Consider the following 22,724-nt stretch of genomic DNA (forward strand, 5'->3'; position numbering starts at 1 on the left):
TAAGCACTATATAAGTGAGCCTTGGGTTATTATTGATTGGTCTAGACCTGGACCAAGAGGCATATTCCTACCATGGACATGGCGGATCACGGGTTGTCTTGTTGAGGGACCCTCTTGGGCCGGCACTGGTAGTATGGGACGCCAGGGTTGACCCGTGGGAGTGGAACCTTAGCCCCTAGCTCGGGGGAGGTTTTGTGGATGGGAACCTACGGTTTGGTGGTGAGCTTGCTTGCACCCTTCTTTGTTTGTTCTAATCTTGTTTATGCCTGTGTATTAGATGATCCTTTGGGAGGAGTCCCTTACAATTGGTATTAGAGCTAACCTAATCATAGAGGCGGGAAAAAGCAAGGTTTGCATGTCGTTTGTGTTTCTCAAGGTTGCCCAATTAAGGTATCTCTCGATCAGCAGGCCGTATAGGGCCTAAATAGGCCATACAAGGCCACATGGCAAGCATGCGCTGAAAAGCAACCTTGCGGACAGGAGTGGGCAGTGGACTGGAGGAGAGAGAAAGAGATGGCCGGATGTACGATCTATAGTGTCCTCATAGATTTAGCATACCGGATGGCATCCTTCAGTGTCGTGCTATGATTATTCTTTACCTAGAGCTTGTGTTCCCATGCCAATCCACGGATAAAGAATCCACACAATGGTGTGGCATCCATGTTTGCCACTCGGGACTCCAGCTCTCTAAATCTCTGTAAGTATGTCTTGAAAGACATGTTCTTCATATCCAAGTCCGTAAACTTGGCCACAATATTAAACTCATATCCATGTTTGCCACTCGGGACTCCAACTCTCTAGATCTCTGTAAGTATGTCTTGAAAAACATGTCTTCATATCCATATTTGCCACTCGGGACTCCAACTATCTAAATCCATGTATGTCTTGAAAGACATGTTCTTCGTATCCAAGTCCATAAACTTGGCAACAATATTAAACTCATCCTTTGCCTGAAGAAACTCATTTTGAAACACCGTCTTGAACTCCGCCTAAGTATTAGCTTTATTCTTGAGTTCACTCCATTGTGGGACCCGGGGAGAGTGGACTTGATGTGATCCAGCAGATAGGGAGGAGATTTCGGATACCCTGTTCTATACACTGCACGGCTAGGCCATAGTATCCAGATGCCCAAGGTTGAGGGCACCCCGGTAGCAGCAAGACATTGGCAATCTTAGGGCCTCTCACCACGCTCTCTCAAATTTCTCGAAGAGGCTCTGGGACAGTTTTCGACCTCAGAAGATCACCCTCTTTTTGTGGTTGCTTGCCCATCGGAGTTTGGGGGTTGGCACATGGTTGGCCATTGGCGGTAGACTAGCAACATGTCCGAGATGTGTCCATCCCCAAGAGTCTCAGCAGCGACATTGTCTTTGGGATTGCCTGAGGGCTCAGTAGGTTTGGCAGTGGATTCTCCCTATCTTGACTATGGACAGGGCCTCTCCCCATACTATTACATGGGGTATTGTTGCTTGGGCCGATAAGGCCGAGGTGGTCATGGCTTATGAGGAGGAAGGTGGGGGGCTAACCCTTCAGGTCTCTCACCTTCGCATCTCGATAGTGCGAGTCCTAGCCCCATCTACTGGTCACTAGACTCCTAGTTCGAACCAGAGATGGGAGATTTCTAGCAGCATTTCCGCATGGCACATCTGGAGAGCTCGATGCAACGAAGCCATCGAAGGCACCCACACTCCGCCTATAGAGTCGATCAAGAGCATCTGGCTTGACATCATTCATATCCTCTACGGACTATGGGGGAAGCTTCAGGGTGTTTCTGACCGTATGCGAAAGCGTTGGGAAGCCTTCCTGAGGCTTTGGCAACCTGGTCCTTTTCTCATAGATAGTGGTGGTGTGCCCACTTGGCATTACAGACCACCTGTTATGTTATTCCCTCCACCACCCCTTGTATGAGATAGCCTTATCCTCATAGAGCGGCGAGACGGAGGAGAAGTGCATCCTTCCTCCTTATTTTGTTCTTTGGTCCTCACTCCATACATGGAGGCGAGTTTGTATCTGGCCTTTGAGGTTGTTTTTTTGTTAACTAATAGAAGGATCTTGTTTCCGGAAGGGGGAAAAAATAATTTAAAAGGGATACGAGATCATCAAAAGCAGTAGCAGCAAGACGTAAAACCTCTAGAGTTTGTTGGAATCGAGTGATTCCTTGCATGCTCTTGAGGAGCACTGCCATTTTATCTGCATCATCGGGCTTACAATTCAAGTTGGTAAGCTGTTGTACTAATAACCCAAGCTTGGCCAAGTGATCACTTAACTCTTTTTTCTCCTACATCTTCAGATCATAAAACTTGAGCTTGAGGAAAACTTTAGAGTTCGTGATACGATTACCAAAGATTGCTTCTAGCTTCTCCCAGATCTCCTTAGAAGTAGACTTGAAGTCAATATGATGTACAAAAAATTTCTGATAAAAGCAAAAGCTCTCTAATTCTGTTGAGTGGTTTGGATCTTTGGGTCTTGGATCTACATCATCACCGAAAACAATAACCCATACTCCTTCCCACACGAGAAGAAGTTGCACCTTGGTTTGCCAAGTTGGAAACCCAGTACCGAAAAACTTTTCAACGGATGGTGCACACATCATGATGAGAAAGAAAGTTTACCCCTTGAATGAATAGTATCTTTATGCAAGCATGACAGTGGTGGGTACCTCATGCTGATCACAACAAGCAGGCACAACAAGAGGTCCAAGCGGTTGGTCAGAGCAACCCAAGGGGCAGAGAACGGACTGAAGACCGTTGAGCAGCCAATGGCAGGACCTCTTGGCACCCATGCTGCCAAGTAAACGAGGAGAGCAGTCTTAATGACCTAGGTGGCGGTGGTGCGCCCTGCACTGGCACTGCCAAAATCTGGTGGTGGAAATGGGTAGCAACAGTGTTTCGTAGTTCCGGGTAGACAGCGAGCATCGTCTCCCAGCTCTCAAGCAGCTACGAACCAGAGGTGACGGCAGCAGCTTGAGAGCCTAGCTATGATACCATTTGTGGGCCCAAGTGGATGCAAATCCAGAGAAGGCATCGTGGTGAGAAAGAAAGAAAGATATATTAAGTGTCTACTAAAGACCCAATGGGCCTATGAGACCAAAGTGATACAATAATGTCCATGGCATATCTCATCATGGAATGGAAAATAAAACAGAAAGAAAACATAAACATAGCTATTTCACTGGGGTGATACTCAACAATTTTGGACAACCCAATGATTATGATTAGATGTGATGATAGCTTCAAAGAGTTGTGCTTTTATAGGCTTAGAGCGTTACCTTTTGACACAACATACACACTAGGGCAATGACACATGGCAAGTGCCTATGACATTACTACTTATCACATTCACACATAAAAGCAGCTATAAGAGGAGGTGTAGCAGGGGAACGTCGTTTCCACCCCTTGGGAATGGTGGAACGCGTTCCCCCATGGCTGAGTTGCCCAAAACAGGTGGATTGCGCAGGGGGAACACTTTGGAATCGGAATGGCCAAGGGAACATGGGGGGAACGGTTACATGGAATGCCTAGCTGCCCTTCCCCCTCTGGGGAACAATTTTGACATTTGGTCCAAAGAAAAAAAGAAAAAGAAAAAGCAAAAGCGTACCTGTTGTCACCAGCCGCCCGCGGATATCTTCAAAAGGTGTACCCTATTGTCACCTTAGCCCTGCCCACGTACTTTCTTGGCCCTTGTGGCATGCGTGCTTGACAACTCAAGTCAATTAATTGATTTTTGTAAGTGCTAATTTGCGCTTGTTTGGTGATATGGCTTCTCCCAAACCAGAGAAGTGAGGAGTCCTCGAATGATGAGGAGACACATGTACAGGGCCTGAATAAGCCGTCTAGGGCCTGAACAGGCTGTATAGGGCCACATGGCAAGCATGCACAGAAAAGTAGCCTTGCAAACAGGAGAGAGAAAGAGATGGCGGGCTGTACGATTTGGAGTCAGCAAAAAAGGTGCTTTAGCCATCTATGGTTGGCGTTTTTTATCTATAGAAAAAACCTAGTGCTATTTTCATTATAAAAAAGCATGGACAATTTTTTTAATAATACGCAAGGGGAGGGGAGGGGGGGAACAATTTTTAACACAGCTATTAAAAGGATGTGCAGAGTCTCCCCTAATATCAACCCATCCATATGTATCAAGTCATTAGCTCCGAAGACTACCATGTTGAAAATACATTCCATGCAAGCACTTTGACCTAAAATAGTAGTATCCACGGAAGAAATTTCAGGGTTACCTATTATTTCAGTCAAATTAGCTGCCTTGCTCTTTGCCTTCGAACAACTTGTCTTCATATTTCTAACTGCAAATGAAACACTTGTCCTTCCTAATGTTTTGAAGGGTCGGTTGGTGCTTCAGATCCTTCTTCGGATTGGGTACCGAGTTTGGTTCTATAGAGCCTTTTCAAGCTTAACCTTTCGTTTACACCTGGAAGCCTGTTCAAAGGTTTCTCTGGTTGGAGGTTTCTGAGAGATGTTCTTCTGAGTCTGGCCGGCCATTGCCTCCTCATAGATCCTAGTATACTCGATGGCATTCTCCAGTGTCTTGCTATAATTATTCTTTACTTGGAGCTTGTTTTCTCGTGCCAACCCACGAATAAAAAATCCACACAATGTTGTTGCATCCATGTTTACCACTCGGACTCTCTAAATCTCTGTAAGTATGTGTCAAAAGACATGTTCTTCATATCCAAGTCCATAAACTTGGCCACAATAGCAAACTCATCCTCCGCTTCAAGAAACTCATCTCGAAATTGTCTCGAACTCTGGCCGAGTACTGGGTTTATTCAGACATACAAAGGAAAAAAAAACACAGGGAGGGTACCCTTCGGGTAGAGAACCCATGACTCAAACATAATGATGAAGGGGAGAAGAGGCTTAGAAACCCCACTCGTCCTCAACCTCACCTACAGTGAGGCCTCGACCTCGCCTTGCAAGAGCCGTTGCACCAATCCCTGCTTGCTGAAGTAAAACCACTTGATCCCGCAAAAGCTTGATGCCTTCCTGCAACTTAGCCTGGAGTTTTTCCGCCTACTTCTCGAAGTAAGTTTTTTCTACTTCTACCTCCTCTTGATGCACCTCTATGTGTTCCCGTGATCCTCGAGGACAAGATGAAACAAAGATGTGCCGCTACAAGATTCCTGTGTGTTTGATTCTGAAATTCAGAAAAGTGGGAGGAAAATCATAAGTTTAACCGGAGAAACTAGACAAAAGCATCGAAAACAAAATGACCCACCTGTGTTCCACGTTGGCAAGATGAAGAGCTGGCTGAGAATCCTCTCAAACGACCGTCTTTAATCGATTTCGTCACGCACCGAGGACAAGTGGTCTAAGGCCTCCCTCTATATGGGCTTTAAAAAAATGGAGGCTTTAAACTATGCACATCCTTTTTGACCCCGGTAGCACTCACAACTTCGTTAATGCTAAACTTGTGCAGAAGTTCGGAGTGAAGACGCAACAAAGTGATCAAGTGTATTGCGTGAACCTATGGAGAGATTTGGGACAGGCGTGTGTCTCAATTACCGATATCTATTCAGAGTTATACAGAGTCCCTAGATTTTTTGATTACAAATCTAGATAAGGTCAATGTTATACTGGGTAAAGAATGGATTTATAACCATGATGTCCATGTAGATTGGAAGGGTCATATTTTGTCCTTTGTAATGGAAGATGCTCCAGTATGTTTGAGGAGGGGTGATTTTGTGGTTCCACCCTCTATTTTTTAAACTCAACAAGACTTCGTAATATAATGAAATGTTTTGATATGAAGTGTTTCAATGTGTTTTGTACCCTTTCATCTAATGTTGATTGTGGTTTATAACGGTTAAGTTAGATGTTTGGGGGACACTGAATTAGCAAGCATCAGTGCGAGGATTTGCAGATATTTCCTCTGCTAAGTTAGTTTGTGGTCTTCTAACCGGATGGTTGGTCGATCATAGGATTGTTTGGATGCCAAGGTTTCAGCCTATGAGTATTGCATCTTATAGGATGAGCGAGCTTGGGGGAGGATGAAATTGCTTGAGAGTAGGCAGAATATATCAAGATTGGGACAAATCGCATGGTATATTTCCTTGTGGGAACTCCATTAGGACGAGAGTTGTCGAATGTGTGGATATGTGTGAATTATTTCACTATTTCTTCCAGTGGTTTACCTGGAGGTTGGACCATGACATTAGGTGAAAGTGTAGTGCACCAAGACCTAGTTGGGAAAGGATTGATCACCCTGAGTCGACTTTAAAAGTCTCAAGGAAATTTTATATGGTGTGTATCCTAGTGGTATGGGACGCTTGGATTTACAGCATGTACAGTTTTTGGGTTGTGTCTATATTTTCTAACCTTGCCATGTCCTATCCTTATGGAGGATAGTTACCCTACAGTAGACAGAGTTTACGCAAGACTTAACAAGAAAATCGGAAGGGTAATTTGGATGGGGTTGCTAGGATGGGGAGGGTGAATCTTTTACCCTATTTAGTGCTGACTTATATGATTCCTTGAGAGGGCTATGTTAGGCCAATGGGCATTCCATTCGGTATTGGTAGTAGGTCTAGGCAGGGAGCTCCATTGATTTAGACCAAGACTCGAGGATCATCCCACCTATTAGAAAGAAAGAAAGTTATATTTACATCGTACAAAAGGCCCAATGGGCCTATGAGGCAAGAGATGATTACAAGCATCCATGGAATATCATTATCATGGAAAACTGAAATAGGCTGAAACGGAAACTAGAAACCTAGTAACTGAAGTTAAGTGCTAGGTAAATGCACAGAACAAATAGGGGAGCATGTTATAAAGTGATCATAATGCACTCAATCCTGAATCTATGGAGGGGAGGGGTCCATGGAGGAGATCCATCATCGGGCAAGAGAGGGTGGCTGCAAGATCTAAAATAGTGAAGAGAGGCTGAGAAGCAGAGGCCTCCATCGTGCGTCGGTGACATGTAAGGATCACAACGATCTGGGCCTGATGGAGTAGTGGTGGTTGTGGTCCAGGGGGCCGAGGTCATCTCGCAACTCGGAGCACTATGGCTCACGCAGTAGAGTGACCCCTATGTTCCTAGATATTGTCTTGGTTTGATGAAGGGTAGTAGTAGTGTTAAAACCCAAATTCCTTGAGACTTGGATAGCTTGAAGGAGACACGGTGTGTGGTGCCTAATAGTTTTAGGAGTCTCTGAGAGGAAGGTATGATATCCCCTATCATACCTAGGTACGAGAATTACCAAATGTTGTAGCTAGCAGATAGTTGTCTCAACGATTTTAGGTTTCCAATTCCATGATGAGTTGGAGGATTGAAGAGTTGTTTATGTTCTTAAGAATCTAAGAAGGTTGTGTTTTTTCTATCTTGTTTACACGGTTTGATGCTAGAGGAACATTAGCTTCAGTTGAGTTGGTTCCTTGAGATGTGGCTGTGTTGATTTGATAGACAGGTCTAAACATGATTTCGAAGACAGTTGATGCAGGTAGCTAGATTCTCCTTCATTTATTTTCAAGAGTGGAAATGTCCTAAGTAGGGAGGAATGTTGCGTACCTAACACTAACCCTTGGGGTTAGAGACTAATCCAACAAGGTTAGGGGAGCCCTAGGATTAGGAAAAGCAAGCGGATTCAGGTGGCCAAGGTTCAAATTCAATAAATCCAAGGTTATTGGCTATTTATGATTGGGTTGCTAATTAAAGCAGCGATAAGTGGGTGTTGGGTTATTATTGATTCATCGTGGTGTGGACTTGGACCAAGAGGCTTACTCCTGCCATGGACATGGTGGTTCACGAGTTATCTTGCCGAGGGTCCCTGTGGGCAAGCATTACTATGAAAACACAATGTTAGAGGAAAGAGTGAGGGTAAGAGACTTCCCTGATCATCACTTTTAGTGTTGGAGATGGATGATGTCGTGGAGACCCGCAACATTACAAATTCACCATTATGATATGCCTTGTCCATAGCTTCAAAATTCCGCAAGAAGTCCACTTCACATCGTTTGGCTTGTCTTCAAATTCAAGAGTGCGATAAAGTCTTTGCCACAAAGCATCTCTAAAGTGGTCCGGCACAGTTGCATACAAGTCAACAACAGGGCAATCTTTGGTTCCATCTAATATGGCATCGAATTCCTTTGCTTCACATGGTTACTTTGAGCCATGACAATAATGGCTAGTATCCATGAGAAGCTGGGCTCTCAATGAGAAAAAACACCTTGAGTGTGCCAAAGAGGTGATAGCTTAAGTGGTGAAGGTGTTTGCCTAGGACCAAGAGGTCCTGAGTTCAAAACCCCCCTTGGTGCTTCCTCGGAAGCATCGCCTATGGGCGGATAATTAAGCGCCTACGGGCAGTGGAAAATCAGTAACTACGGGAGGATCTTTGGCCTAAGGCCAGTCAGAAAAAAAAAACATCTTGAGTGTAAAACAGCTCCTGTTTGCTTGCTTCCATGAAGCTGAGATAGAGACACAGGAAACTCCATTGCATGTGGGTTGAAGGAGGCAGCATGTGCTGCATGACTATGGCCATGTTTGGCAACTGTATGCTATTAAACATGGAGAGGAACAAAGTTGCCAACCACTGTTTAGAGCTGACAACCATCTGCTTGGGCTGTTGGGCTTCCGTGAGATGCTGCGCCCGTTTGCTGTGTGAGCTTTAGATCGAAGGAGATGACGTTGATGCTGCACCTAAAATTGCCGTGGATGTGATTGTTGACACACAGCATGCTACTTCTCGAGAAGCATGGAGATATCTACTGCACTTGCTTTGTCTCCAAGCCATAGATATGAGACACAACCATACTGGCTAGGTGCTTCAGGTTGGTTTGTGAAGACATCAATGACCATACTGCAGGAGCCTCATATGTTTACAGATACGAGAAACACAGAGCAAAGGAGGAAGATGAAGAGGCCTCTCAAAGAGATGAAACCCTAGCATGGCATACCTAGTTTAACCACCCAACCATTATATATACCCCCAGGCGTCCACACCATGTATCTTACTTGACCACATACCATTCTGACGTGCCCCTTGTGTCCCCCATGTCCCGGCTGGTACCCCGTGCTACACACCACTAGGTCTTTGACCTACACCATTCTGACATGCCCCTTGTGTCCCCGCTGGTACTCCAGTGCTAAACTCCACGGGGGTTTCAGTGGAGTGTAGCACTAGGGAAGGATCTTGGGCCTAAGGCCAGTCGGAGTGAGCTGCAGATTGAAGGAGATGACGTTGATGCTGCACCTAAAATTGCCGTTGATGTGATTGTTGACACACAGCATGCTACTGCTCAAGAAGCATGGAGATATCTACTGCACTTGCTTCATATCCAAGCCATAGATATGAGACACAACCATACTGGCTATGTGCTTCAGGTTGGTTTGTGAAGACGTCAATGACTATGCTGTAGTAGCCGCGTATGTTTACAGATCCAAGAAACATGGAGCAGAGGAAGAAGATGAAGAGGCCTCTCAAAGAGATGAAACCCTAGCATGGCATACCTAGTTTAACCACCCAACCATTATATATACCAGTTACCCCAGGCGTCCACACCGAGTATCTTACTTGACCACACACCATTCTGACGTGCCCCTTGTGTCCCCCGTGTCCTAGCTGGTACCCCTGTGCTACACACCACTAGGTCTTTGGCCTACACCATTCTGACGTGCCCCTTGTGTCCCTGCTGGTACTCGAGTGCTACACTCCACTGGGGTTTCAGCTGAGTGTAGCACTAGGGAAGCATCTTGGGCCTAAGGCCAGTCGGGGAAAAAAAAACATCTTGAGTGTAAAACAGCTCTTGTTTGCTTGCTTGCATGAAGCTCAGATAGAGATGCAGGAAACTCCATTGCATGTGGGTTGGAGGAGGTAGCATGTGCTGCATGACTATGGCCATTTTTAGCAACTGTATGCTATTAAACATGGAGAAGAACGAAGTTGCCAATAACTGTTTAGAGCTGACAAAACGAAGTTGCCAACCACTGTTTAACCATCTGCTTGGGCTGTTGGGCTTCCATGAGATGCGTCGTAACACCCCCCCACACACGCGTGCACACTGTTGAAATATGGAAGCAAGAGCTAGAAACTAGAAGACTAGAAGTAAAATAAGAACAAGATAGAAGGACAAAGAGTTACCTTGAGATGAGTGTAGACAAGACACAAGCTTGATTGATTGCAATGATGTGACCCATGAATATATGGGCCAAAGTACAAGACATAGAGCAAGAGTGCTTATGGGATAATTGTAGAGGTGCCACATGGCACACACTCAAGACACAAAGACTCAACTGAGACTAGACAAATGTAGACTAGGGAAATAGTACACCTAGTGTGCACTTATCTCCAACACACACACTCACAGTTCAGCCAACCAACCCAAGGTTTTCATTGATGGGTTTGAATGCTACTGTGAAGCCCGTAAGGCCTCCAAAAAGGTCGGAATAAAAATTCCCACATACACAAACTTTGCTTTGGTTGATAACTCGCGGGTTTCCTTGGCTATCTAATTTGTTGATGGTGGGAAAGATGGCGCACCGCTTGCTTTGAAATCTTTATGTTGTAATGTTCACAAACAGGAGACTGTCGTACATGCTAGTGGCAGATTATCTGTGACAGCGTTGAGGATTTCAAGGGGAATGCTGACTCAGCACTCGGTTGATTTTGTAAAAAGTTGCATCACTTTCAATGAGATTACGATACCTGCCATGAAAGATGTTGTCAAGCGCATTCACTTATACCTTGAAACCGCGGAGGTGAGCCTGACATCCTTTGGTATTCTTTTTGAATAAGTGAACATACGATTGCTTTTTGACATGTTATTCTTCTCATGATCCCCAGGTGGCACTGATGAATGGGCTTGTTTCTCATTCCGAGAGTTTACTAAAAAGCTCAATTACGTGTCTACAAGAATTTGGAAACACAGAGGGTGAGAAAAAATTTCTGCTCCAGCCCTTGTTCAGATGTACTTATGGATTTTGACTGCTGAGCTTTTCTTTATAAAGTCACATGTTAGAGGTACTGACTTGCACATGTGAGGTACATACATACCCATCATCAATTTTCTCCATGCACACGTGCACATGCATGTCTCTCCGTAGCCAATGTAAGGCTAGGCATGCTCGTTAGAGATTTTTAACACTGCATTTCAGAAAAGAAAAATGTTTTTTGCATTAAGGCAACTTCAATGAGGCCTGTTTTGAACAAATGCCAAGTGTAGCCGGACCACCTTGAACTATGGTGGGTCAATTGTTCAAAACGGTACTTAAACAGCCCTCGAGAAGCACTAGGAAATTGGATGACTGGGATGAAGATGACAAGGTAGAAGTGGGCTATATGATCTCCTGTGATTGTTCGGTGCAAAATGGTGCGACCTGCCACTTTCTGGTTTTCCACAAACCTTTTGATATGGTTGTGTATTGCAGACTGATTAGCAATGTAAGGCGGTTAGAGGTCTTGAAGGAGGCCATATGGACAATTGTTCCTTTGTCCTCTTACAGCACACGGCACAGGGTTAGCGCCACTTCCAAGAGAGGGACCTGACAGTCAACCTTGGAAAACCCAGGTTATGGTCTTTTACAGGACTCTTGGAAGATCTTTTGAGATTTCACAGAGAGATTATAGAGATTGTGAAGGCGTATACTATCCTCAAAGTGGACACAGGTCTTTTCAGAACGAAAATTCTACATGAAGTTTGTAGCTTCACCCACATAGCGAGAGGGTATGCATCACTAGCAGTGCTTAGTGTGGCAATGCTTCTAGATACATATCCAGCAATACCCTTCTCTTTGGTTCACTGGACAGGCCAGCAGCCCAATATGAAGCATTTTTTGAGCAACCGATCTTTCATTTCTAGAGTGGAACCAGGTGGAAGAACTCCAAATTATTGCAGTCCCATCTTACATTACAGGTGGAAGAACTCCAAATTATTGTACGGCAGGCAGTCCCATCTTACATTATTCTAACCAAGTTTGCAGCTTCCCCTCTCCACACAGATACCTCAATTTGGCTGGTCACACATGTACGAAGAGTAAACACTATGGGAGATACAATGGACAGCAAAGAGACAACTGAGCTTATTCTCCTTCTGGCAGCTTAGTTCTGACTCTTGAGGTAGGTGGAGATTCCTCTGTTGCAAAGTGGATGACATCCTGTGGTTCTCCATACTGAGTCATCAGCAGATAGTTTGACCAGGCAGGAACAAACTAGAGTGATAAAGGGTGGCATTTGGCAGAGATTGATATTCATAAAACTTGTGTCCAACGAGCCACAGTACAAATACCACTTTTGATTTATATGCATGTCGAGAGAAACCGGAGATATGTCATTGGTAGCGGAGTTGACACGTGAAGACATGTATGTGACGTAAGGAGGTTGAGATAGAGGAGCATGCCCTACTTTATTTGAACAGCATTTATGAGATTTAAGGGTTCCATTAGAGAAGGATTTGGAAATGTATGTACATTTCCTACATGAGATTTGCACACATAGAAAGAGATTACTGCGTACACAGACTTGCAAGACCTTCATGTCAGAGCAAGATTAACATTATAAAGGAGCTGCCTTGAGATATCCATAGGTTCACGGTATTTCAGAGAGCAAGGATTCATTGTTCTTCTTCCATTACCCAAAGGGTGCACAACAAGTACAGCTGAGACCCTTAATACAGAGCCTGTTTTCATGATCCACAGATGACGAGTTGATTGTTTGATGCCATTGTTGGCTTAGCAACCTTGTGTTGAAAGATCTATGTGATCTAGCATTCATGTTTACACATGCACATTGGTGACATGAGACTGTAGCATTTGATATAGACATGAAGTCTAAGGTTGTTTCCCTTGGTTAAAAGGCCAATTACTAAAGGGAAATTAACCTAGGATAGATCTAGATAGGGTTAGGTGGCATGCGGGGAATATCTCTACTTTGTGAATTTTATTGATGACTACTCTACACACACCCGTTGAATGTAAAGTAGGTTTTTACATACTTTAGACACTTTGTTTCTATGGCGGAATAAAGTCAATACCCTTCATACATGTTGAGGGAGAAGTATATGTGCAACTGACAGACAACTAGTACAACACCTTTCGAGATCTTTCGGGCCGTGCTTTATCATTGTGCTTTTTATAGCAGTCCTTTGCAATGTGCCCTAGTTTGCCACAGTAATAGCACTCCATGATATTCACATTTTGATTTCTTTGCTAACCACCACGGCCTAGCCTCCTCGTGTCTCAAGGGTGGCCTTTTTCTCTTGTTTGTACATTAGATTCCTTTTGTTGTTACCCATGATATATATTTCCAAAACGGCTTACACCTCGGTCTCTAGTTGATAATGTGCCTCTACCTCTACATGTATCTGAGTAGAAGGCATGCTCGTGTGAACTTCCAGAGAATAAACCTATCCCTGTATTCATCTCTTTACGGATGAGGAGAGCAATCAGTTCTTGAAAAGTTCTCTCCTCGAACTCCAATGGAGGTCTGAAAGTGATTGTATTCCTTGACAAGACAACATGTTCAACGTCACTAATACCATATAATCGTCATCTACTGGTGATCCAATAGAAGCAAGGGTATCTACAAACCCTTTAATCTTCACCAAGCAATCTATACTCAGCTTTCCTTTGATCAGATTATGCAGCTCCTGCTTTAGCTATATTTTTCAAGCTTGAGTGTTTGTTCTATACATCTTCACCAAGGTGTCCCAAGCCTCTGTAGATGTTTGTGCACATAGAGTATATGTATAGCTAAAAACCATGTGGAGGAAAAATCTCTCTAAAAGCCTAAGGCGAGAGGTTGAGGAGTTAATGGAAGCTCTAATCCAAGCTAATAACCCAGGGTCAAATGGTTGGTTGGAAATAACCAAAATATGTGCAAGGAACCTGGCAGCGAGAAGAGCCTCAAAAAAGCCACAAACTATAGTTAGCGGTTGAATCAGATTGTGGCCCTAAGTCTCTATGGCTTGTTGAGGAAAACACAAGAAGCAAACAAATAGGGAAAGAAGAGGAAAGAAAAAGAAAGGCTTAGGTCATGGGAGAGCTCTGGTGAGCCTATATAATCATGTACTTCTATTGATTGATTAATGAGAACCTTGTGATTGATTTGTGGAATACTTGTGTCAAGTCTCATCTATGCTTGTTTCTCTTATGTTTATGCATGCTTAGCATTAATTCATTTGCATTATGTTTATGGTTAGCATTTTAAATCTCATCTTTGTGTTAGAGAGCTTTCATCCACTCCAATGGTTAGATTTCGTCTTTGTGTTAGAGTAGCTCTACTATGTGAGTTAGATTTTAATATCGTACAAGAGCTCCCTTCCATGGGAGTGCTCTTGATCATTTGTTGAGAGAGAGCATCTTTGTGTGTGGATTATCTTAATCCATTTGCTTTATGTTTATGATGAGCATTTCTATGTATAATCTCATCTTTGTGTTAGAGAGCTCTCATCCACTCCAATGGTGAGTATGGGAGTTGGATTTTAATACCTTGTTGGCTACGACAACAACGCAGAAGCCCATTTTCAGGATCCACAGAGAAAGAGCTCACTGCAGCTGGGAATGGCATGGTTACATTGTCAGCTTCCCTAGAACTGTATGTCCACCACAACCGCAACACTGCACGGAGGCAAAACATGTGACCTTGTATTTGGTTTTTGTTGATGAGAGTGCTACCATCTTTTACTAGAGGGAAAGATGGTAGCAGAAGCCCATTTTCAGGATCCACAGAGAAAGAGCTCACTGCAGCTGGGAATGGCATGGTTACATTGTCAGCTTCCCTAGAACTGTATGTCCACCACAACCGCAACACTGCACGGAGGCAAAACATGTGACCTTGTATTTGGTTTTTGTTGATATAGACGGAAGTATATGGTTGTCTCCCTTGGTTAATAAGGCCAATTACTAGAGGGAAATTAACCTAGGATAGATCTAGATAGGGCTAGGTGGCATGCCCTTGTCATCATGGCTTAGGTCATGAGAGAGCTCTTGATGAGCCTATAAAAGGCCAATTACTAAAGCAGAATTAACCTAGGATAGATCTTGATAGGGCTAGGTGGCATGCCCTTGACATCATCGCTTAGGTCATGGGAGAGTGTGTACTTCAATTGATTGATTAATAAGAACTGTGTGATTGCTTTTTGGAATACTTGTGTCAAGCCTTATCTATGCTTGTTTCACTTGTGTTTATGCATACCTAGCATTAATCCATTTGCTTTATGTTTATGATGAGCACTTCTAAGTATAATCTCATCTTTGTGTTAGAGAGCTCTCATCCACTCCAATGGTGAGTAGCTCTACTATGGGAGTTAGATTTTAATACCTTGTTGGCTACTACAACGATGCAGAAGCCCTTTTTCAGGATCCACAGAGAAAGAGCTCACTGCAGCTGGGAATGGCATGGTTACATTGTCAGCTTCCCTAGAACTGTATGTCCACCACAACCACAACACTGCACGGAGGCAAAACATGTGACCTTGTATTTGGTTTTTGTTGATGAGAGTGCTACCATCTTTTACCTCTTGTCGATTTAAGGGATGTAACAGGATTTTGAAGTGACTTGGTATCCTGCTACTAATTGCCTGGTGTTTTTGAGTCAATTTCTAAATTTAAGTGACTTGGTATCCTGCTACTAAGTGCGTGGTGTTTGAGTCACTATCTAAATTCAAGCTACAATATCTGGCCTAAAGCACCAGTCTTCCGAGTGCCTTTGCCAAGTAGGATCCCCCACCTCTTTTCCACCACCTTCCCTCTCCTCCCACCTACTGGTGGATGAAGGTGATAGAGCTCAGCTCAATCATTGCTTAGAACAAGAGACCCAGCCAGTGCTGGTGGTGGCTTTACAGAAAAGTACCATGTTTCAACCACTAGAACCGTCCTAACTCATTACACCAGGAGCAAGTACACATGGATTCAATGGAGGTGCTGTTCAATGGAGGTGCTGACTCATCTCTACAGGCCTTGCGCATTGTGGATACAAAGACTCATACGTTATTTGATCATAGCTAGTGGGAGTTGTTGAACGTCAGGGGATCAATAGTCTACGTTGGCACGAAGTGGGTTTTCAAACCCAAAAGAAAGTCTGCTGGTACCATTGATAGGTACAATTAGTAGAAGGGCATTGATTATGATGAGACCTTTGCTCCCACTTCACTCATGACTACCAGCAGGTGTGTTATTGCATTGGCAGCTCTTTCGGGATGGAAAGTGCATCAATTGGACATCAAACCTGCTTTTCTTAGTGGGGATTTGCATGAGGAAGTATATGTCTCACAGCCCATTGGTTTTGTACTCTTTGGCCTCAAGCAAGCTCCTAGAGCTTGATACAAGAAGATACATGCATACTTGTTCAACGTCTCATTTATGGGGTTTTCACTTTTGTGCTGCCTTTTGGGTGTGTACACTCGTCAGAATCAAGTAAGAGCGGACTCAAAATGATCGTCTTCCAGGGCTCTTCTATCTGACTCTGATATCTTAGGATTGCTATAGCAGAGAATCTTATGATTGCTATAGCACTCACTTCATCTGATAAGGTCCAGGAGTGGTGTCCTAGACGATCCTCGTCTCCATTACAAGGACGACGGTGCTGATTTGCCACTCTGCCAGGAGCTCCATATGGTTGCAGTCATGGAGACTCTACGGATTCCTTAGGACATGGAACCACTCAAGAAAATTCTGGATGACAGATGATCAGCAGCCTCACATTGTGGCAGATCCAGTAGGAACGATGTCACGTTGCATAGAGAGGTTAGCACCCCTCCAGGAGAGTCTGTCAGCGCCATTTGGAGACGTTCATGGCAAAGCCCAAGATTTTCCATGGTAGCTTGACTCATGACGCGTTAACGGTTGTTCCTTCATCAATCTAGGCTCCATGAATGATTAAGCCCTAAATAATCACATCAATCACTGGCAAATCATCATGCAAATGGATCGTAACATCACTCGTATGCTTGGCGGCTTTGAAGAACTCCTTCGGGAGCTCCAGAGCCATGCAAGAATGGAAAGCAGCCTTCATTGCACATGTAGAGTCCGGGACTCTTCTTATCTGGAGGCACAGATGGGATCAGATGATGCTACAGACCCCAGTATGGCTCTTGCTCCCATCCCCCACATGTGATACCTCTCCTAGAGTGACCCACCATGATAAACCCCTCCCTTGCAATTTTCAAGTCTACTTTCAGAATTTGTTGTTCCATGAACATTTCCAGTTGTCATGTGCACACTAATCTTTACAACTGTGCAGATGCAAGAAGCGCAGGCATGGAAAATGAACTGCTGGGCTGCATTCAGAAGCTGTGTTCCTTTCTTATCATCATTCCTGGTATAACAGCTTGCCAATACTTGGAACCAGTTTTAAGTTAATCTGTATTTCATCATTCAGTAACCGACAAGAAAAATTATGAAGCTTTATTCAAACCTTATCTTATCATTGTCAAAAGGGCATCCAGAGCAGGGTACATTCTACTTGCTAAGAGGCTTAATACAACTCATCAACACTCAATCTCGGTAAGGCTGCCTAACCTTCTCTCAAATGTATTTTTATAATGCAGAGACCTTATGGCTAAACTTTAAATGTTGAAATCCTTTTTTGGTATTCACTAATTTAAGTTTTTTTCTTTTCTTTTGTTTGTTTTGGGGGGTGGGGGGGGTTTGTGTGTGTTGATAATCAAAGATTGAAGGGAGTGTTGGAAGTGCAAGCTCTCCTTGGGGTGGTCCTGGCTTGCAACGCTTTGTCGCAAGAGAGTTTACCTTACCATGTGAATTCTATGGAGGTACACCCTCTCTTTGTGATTCGTTACATCAACTCAAGGGTAACATCAAAGATTGAAGTTTATATCTTTGTCTTACCTCAGTGGCTATCGCACCACACTGCCCATAATGGGTGTGAATTTGAACCCCACACACACACACACAAACAAACACATGTATATATGTATGTATGTATACATTATGTATATATGTATACATTATGTATATATGTTTGTATACATAATGTATACATACATATATACATTGTGTATGTATACATTATGTATATATGTATGTATGTATGCAGGTATGCACGCATGTGTGTATGTATGTATGTATCCCACTCTTTTTTCTATTGACTTACTATTCTCGGCTTGTACGGGGTGTTTATTGTCTTTAAGATGATAAGCAACGATGAGCTTTTTAGTGGAGAGCTATCATACCATGAAGAGCTTGCAAATCTAACTATTGGGGTTGTGGAAAGCATTACCACGACTGTCAGCAAAGCAGCACATCGAGTAAGATGCTTAAGCCTTTGTAATGCAATAGAAATCAGTAGAGTGCTCATATATCTAGTAAGATGCTAAAGCTCTTTTAATGCCATGGAAATTTCAAGAGCATATTGTTTATGTATCTAGTAAGATGCTTAAGCCCTTCTAATGCCAGGGAATTTCAAGGGTATTTGTGTTACTTTAAGCGTAGTAAAGAAGGTGTTATTTAAGTATATTCCAGTCACCATGGAGTCGTTTTTATGACTTTGATCTTCGTTTTTAAAATTGAGTTCAGGGAAGTGAAGCATTGGTTGCATGCCAGGTCTTTGCAATCACTTTTGAGGTATTAACTGTTACAATCTACTTTTGCATTGAACTCTCTAATGTTGATGATAACTCAATGATTATGTCATCAAACAAGAGGGTTTGATATGGAACTACTTATATTTCATTAATGACAGAGGTTTCTTGAAGTCAGAACTCATTTTTAGTTCTCTCTGGGTGATTTGGCAGTGTGGTGATAATGATGATATTGCCCAATACTGTGCCTCTCTTGTAAAAGCAGCAAAAACCTCTGTACCAAGACATAGCAAATTTATGAGCTTTATTGATAGGTTCTTCAAAGAAAGGGATCAAGTTAACCCTTGATTGAAGCATTGGTTTCATAGCGACATCCACAAGGAGTTTTGGGGGTTGTGCATTGCTTAGAGTCCTGAATGTATATATAAAGCACACATGAGGCCTTTCGAGTGAAAGGAAAATGTTTACAATTGTTTTGGGCAAGGTGGTCATTTTTGCTTTGGCTACCCTAATTTCAATTACATTTAGGATATGATGAATGCTTGTTCATGTGTCATGCTTTGGCTTGATGTGAGTCATGCTTGGAAGAGAACCTACATTTTCCTCATGATACATATTGAAAGAGATAATTGCACAATCATGTGTTCAAATTTCCATTCATGGCAATGTAATTGCGTCAATCCTTGGTAGAATGAAAAATTCCAAGTTGAATTTGCAGCTTCTAGGTGAAGCATCCTCTACCAGTATTTAAAGGTCTTTCAAAATCTCTTTATAATATTTTATTATGCTGTATTGAGTTTTCCCATCATCTGATAGGTCTAGTTTCAATTATAATGAAGTTGTCTCCTATGTATCAGAATGCTATAGTAAAGGAAGAATGAGAGAATAAAGATTTGGAGGCCTTTAAAGAGCTTTATAGTCACTGTAGGTTACCCATTTATAAGATAATCAAAAACCATTATATAAAGTTTAAAAAAAACAAAAACTCTTGCATGCAATTGGCCATAGTACATTAAAAATAGATATGCAATAATCCTATTCATTTTTTAAAAATGTGCACTAGAAATTTTTCAATTAAAATTGAAAAAAAAATAGAAAACGGCTTCGAAGTTTATGTGGGTTATTGCATTCTTCCTCTACATAACTACAAAACTACTTTTATTATTACCAAAAATCTTGGAGGTTCTAATCATTGCACTATCAATAAGACTTGACTCTGAGATTTTGTGATTAAAAGTGTATTCAACTTGGAAAGAACTTAGGTTTTCATGATGCGAGGGGAAAGGAAATTGAAGTTCATTATTCGCACTATCATTTTGTTCATGAAAAAGGTTGAGGCAAAAGAAGTAGAACTTGGTTATTGCTCTACAAAAGAATAAGTTATAGATGTTCTGAGAAAGCCACTTGGAAAACTCAAGTTTGAGTATTTCCTAGATATAATTATGGGTGTAGAGAAAAATAAGCTGATTTTAAGGGAAAGATTTGCAATGTGCAAATGCACAACACTCGGCATTCATGTCAAATAGAACATTGCCTAGCAGACTTATGTTGCTATGTGAAAAAGAACATTGCCCAACAGAATTATGTTGCTACAACCCTTGTTATGAAGATGATGATTAGTGTTATGGCGACGTTTGATAAAACAAAAGTATGGCCAATGGAGGCCGTGCCAGTGCGGCCTCCTCTAGCCATATTTTTTTGTGAGCAATCCATCACCATAACCATCATTATCATTAGCAAGGTTTATGCATTTTGTGCCAAAGATAAAGCCAAAGGAGAGATAAAGCATCACCTAGTTGGAGCCTTTGGTAGTTTTTATTCGCGAATCATTATTAGACCAAGAGGGTGATGCCGCATGTAGAATGTTCTCAAGGGCAAGAGAGTGAAGAGGGCAAATGGGAAACAAAGAGCAAAAGGACGAGGGAAAGAGTGGGGAGAACAGTTGGTCATGCAATGTATGAAAAAAGTGTCTCAGCTAACACTCGGGCCAGTTTGAGACCCCAAATGGTCGTCTCAAATCAAAGGTAAAAGAAACAAACACAGGTTATAACTCATAAGAAATAGTCGTAAAGTTTTAAAAAAATAGGGTTTTTTTCTCTAAATTTCTCCTTAAGGAGCATGAGAAAAGGAAATGTGTATGTTTTAAAAAAAAGTTTTTTCACACACTACACTTTTAATGCTTAAAATACTTATCTAGAATGAACTTATTACACTACTTGTTGAATGCTATTTATTTAAACAATAATTATGAATAATCGATCATAAAAATTTTAGGCAACACTTAATGCAAAACTTTGTTTAAAACTACTCATGAAATTTATAACTTAATTGAACTAGAAATTCTTTAGTGTAACCAAATTGGAATTGGAATTTTGGCTTGAAAATAAAATATAAGCATTTAAAATAAAATAACTCAAGGCTTTTATATATAGTGAAATTCTACAATTATTAGCAGTCGTCCTTCTTCCATGTTTGTGATGGCACGATGTTCCACCCACACCCTTAGAGCTACATATGCTTTAACCATAAATTCATGAAACCCAATTCGAGCTTGTGTGCTTATATTTTGTACGTTTGTCAGTGCATTGTTCATATGAGAAGTGAGTTTTTATACTTCCCTCTAAGTCCAAAGTTATGTTGCAAATTCTTGGGACCATTGTGTAGGAATGTCATTGGAACCAATGGATTTGGCCATTGCAAGGATGGTGGAAACAAGATGAGAGTGAAAGGTGGTAAGAGAGAATGAGATTAAGTATGAGAGAGAGAGAGAGAGAGAGAGAGAGAGAGAGAAAGAGAGAGGTGTAGTGAGTGGTAGAGAGATGTAGGTGTGTGTAGTGAGTAGTAGTGAGATGTAGGTGTGTGTAGTGAGTAGTAGTAGTAGAGAGAGAGAGAGAGAGAGGTGTAGTGAGTGGTAGAGATGTAGGTGTGTGTAGTGAGTAGTAGTGAGATGTAGGTGTGTGTAGTGAGTAGTAGTGAGATGTAGGTGTGTGTAGTGATGAGTAGTAGAGAGATGTAGGTATGGAGCAAGGTATAGGAGGATACAATGAGGTTTATATAGAGAGGGAGAGAGGGTCTTTGAGCAAGAGTAGATTCCAAATATAGATTTGCATGTATAATACCTTCACACACTCAATTACTACCCACCACTTTCCCACTCTCTTTCAAATATTCCCTTCAATTTGAAAAAGTACCACCCTCTCTCTCTTTCTCCTCTCACTCTATGATCTCTCCATCTCTCTCTCTACCTTCTCTTTAGATTCCTTTGCATGCTCAATTATTCCCCACCTTGTCCATTGCATGTACAATACCTTCACATGCACACAATTATTCCCCACCATTTAAATAGACCCATCCTCTACAGTTTGAAAAAAACCCACCCTCTCTCTCTCTTTCTCTTTCTATCTCTCTCTCCCTTCTCTTTAGGTTCCTTGTCTTTGCATGCTTAATTATTCCCCACTTTGTCTATTGCATGTACAATATTTTTACATGCAAAATTATATCTTTCCATTTGAAAAAGACCCACCCTCTGATCTCTCACTCTCTTTTCTCTTATCTTGACAATCTTGAACGCCTGCCTGTCTCTTTCCACTCTTTCAAATATTCCCCACAATTTGAAAAAGACCCACCCTCCCTCTCTCTCTCTCTCTCTCTCTCTCTCTCTCTCTCTCTCTCTCTCTCTCTCTCTCTCTTCATAAATAAGTATACCCAATAAAAAAGATTTCTAACTTTTAGTACACACTTGATTTGAAAGAGAATATCTATTTTATTGCTCAATATTAGTGGCATGCTTGTGCCCTTGGAAAATATAAATCTAGCTAGGATGAGCACCACAAAACCTTAACTTGGATTCACTGAAGCTAAGTTTCCATAGCTATGCGGAAACCAATTTTTTCATGTTTTGTTTTAAGGTGATGGTTGGTGTCATGTGTTTGATTGAATGCTCTTAATTGAATGTTAACTATAGTGTTATGCTTGTATACACATGTTTAGAAAGTATGTTTATTTTCGTTCCTTTTTAAGGTTGTTTGGTGGGTTTCAATCCCTTCACTCAAAGAAACTCATTCGGAGAATGGTTTTCCTCAACACATGGATGTATCGAGACAACAATTCTCAAAACAATAAGGACTATTCAAAGGACAGAGCCAGATAAGAAATGACTTGCTTTGGGCATTTTTCCAGGATGACAGAGTGGAAGATGTGGAAGATACATCAGCTAGGGAGATGGAGACAAAAATGATGAAGTGCCTG

The 22,724-nt window shown here is 42.2% G+C and overlaps 1 protein-coding gene and 1 long non-coding RNA gene across 5 annotated transcripts in view; both read left to right on the forward strand.

Annotated features, from left to right (window-relative positions):
• The window catches only part of LOC147623791 (uncharacterized), a 105,811-nt gene extending 86,615 nt beyond the window's left edge, over nucleotides 1–19,196 (forward strand). For 3 of the 4 annotated variants that reach the window (XM_086820400.1, XM_086820401.1, XM_086820402.1), the window contains 8 exons: nucleotides 10,525–10,701; nucleotides 10,787–10,874; nucleotides 17,180–17,257; nucleotides 17,376–17,442; nucleotides 17,609–17,708; nucleotides 18,087–18,203; nucleotides 18,472–18,519; nucleotides 18,690–19,196. In XM_086820400.1, coding sequence (XP_086676526.1) covers nucleotides 10,525–10,701; nucleotides 10,787–10,874; nucleotides 17,180–17,257; nucleotides 17,376–17,442; nucleotides 17,609–17,708; nucleotides 18,087–18,203; nucleotides 18,472–18,519; nucleotides 18,690–18,824 — 810 coding nt within the window. In that variant the 3' untranslated portion in view covers nucleotides 18,825–19,196. Of the gene's footprint in view, nucleotides 1–10,524; nucleotides 10,702–10,786; nucleotides 10,875–11,370; nucleotides 11,491–17,179; nucleotides 17,258–17,375; nucleotides 17,443–17,608; nucleotides 17,709–18,086; nucleotides 18,204–18,471; nucleotides 18,520–18,689 lie in introns of those variants that run through there. The other variant, XM_086820403.1, reaches the window with a different exon arrangement.
• On the forward strand, nucleotides 11,543–12,073 carry LOC147623792 (uncharacterized). Its single transcript, XR_015269208.1, has 3 exons — nucleotides 11,543–11,666; nucleotides 11,750–11,855; nucleotides 11,941–12,073. It is a non-coding gene; the product is annotated as an uncharacterized LOC147623792 (long non-coding RNA).
• Nucleotides 19,197–22,724: the final 3,528 nt, after the last annotated feature.

This window comes from Cibotium barometz, chromosome 26 (assembly GCF_041138505.1).
Source record: "Cibotium barometz isolate CiBa-2024 chromosome 26, ASM4113850v1, whole genome shotgun sequence".
NCBI classification, from domain to species: domain Eukaryota; kingdom Viridiplantae; phylum Streptophyta; class Polypodiopsida; order Cyatheales; family Cibotiaceae; genus Cibotium; species Cibotium barometz.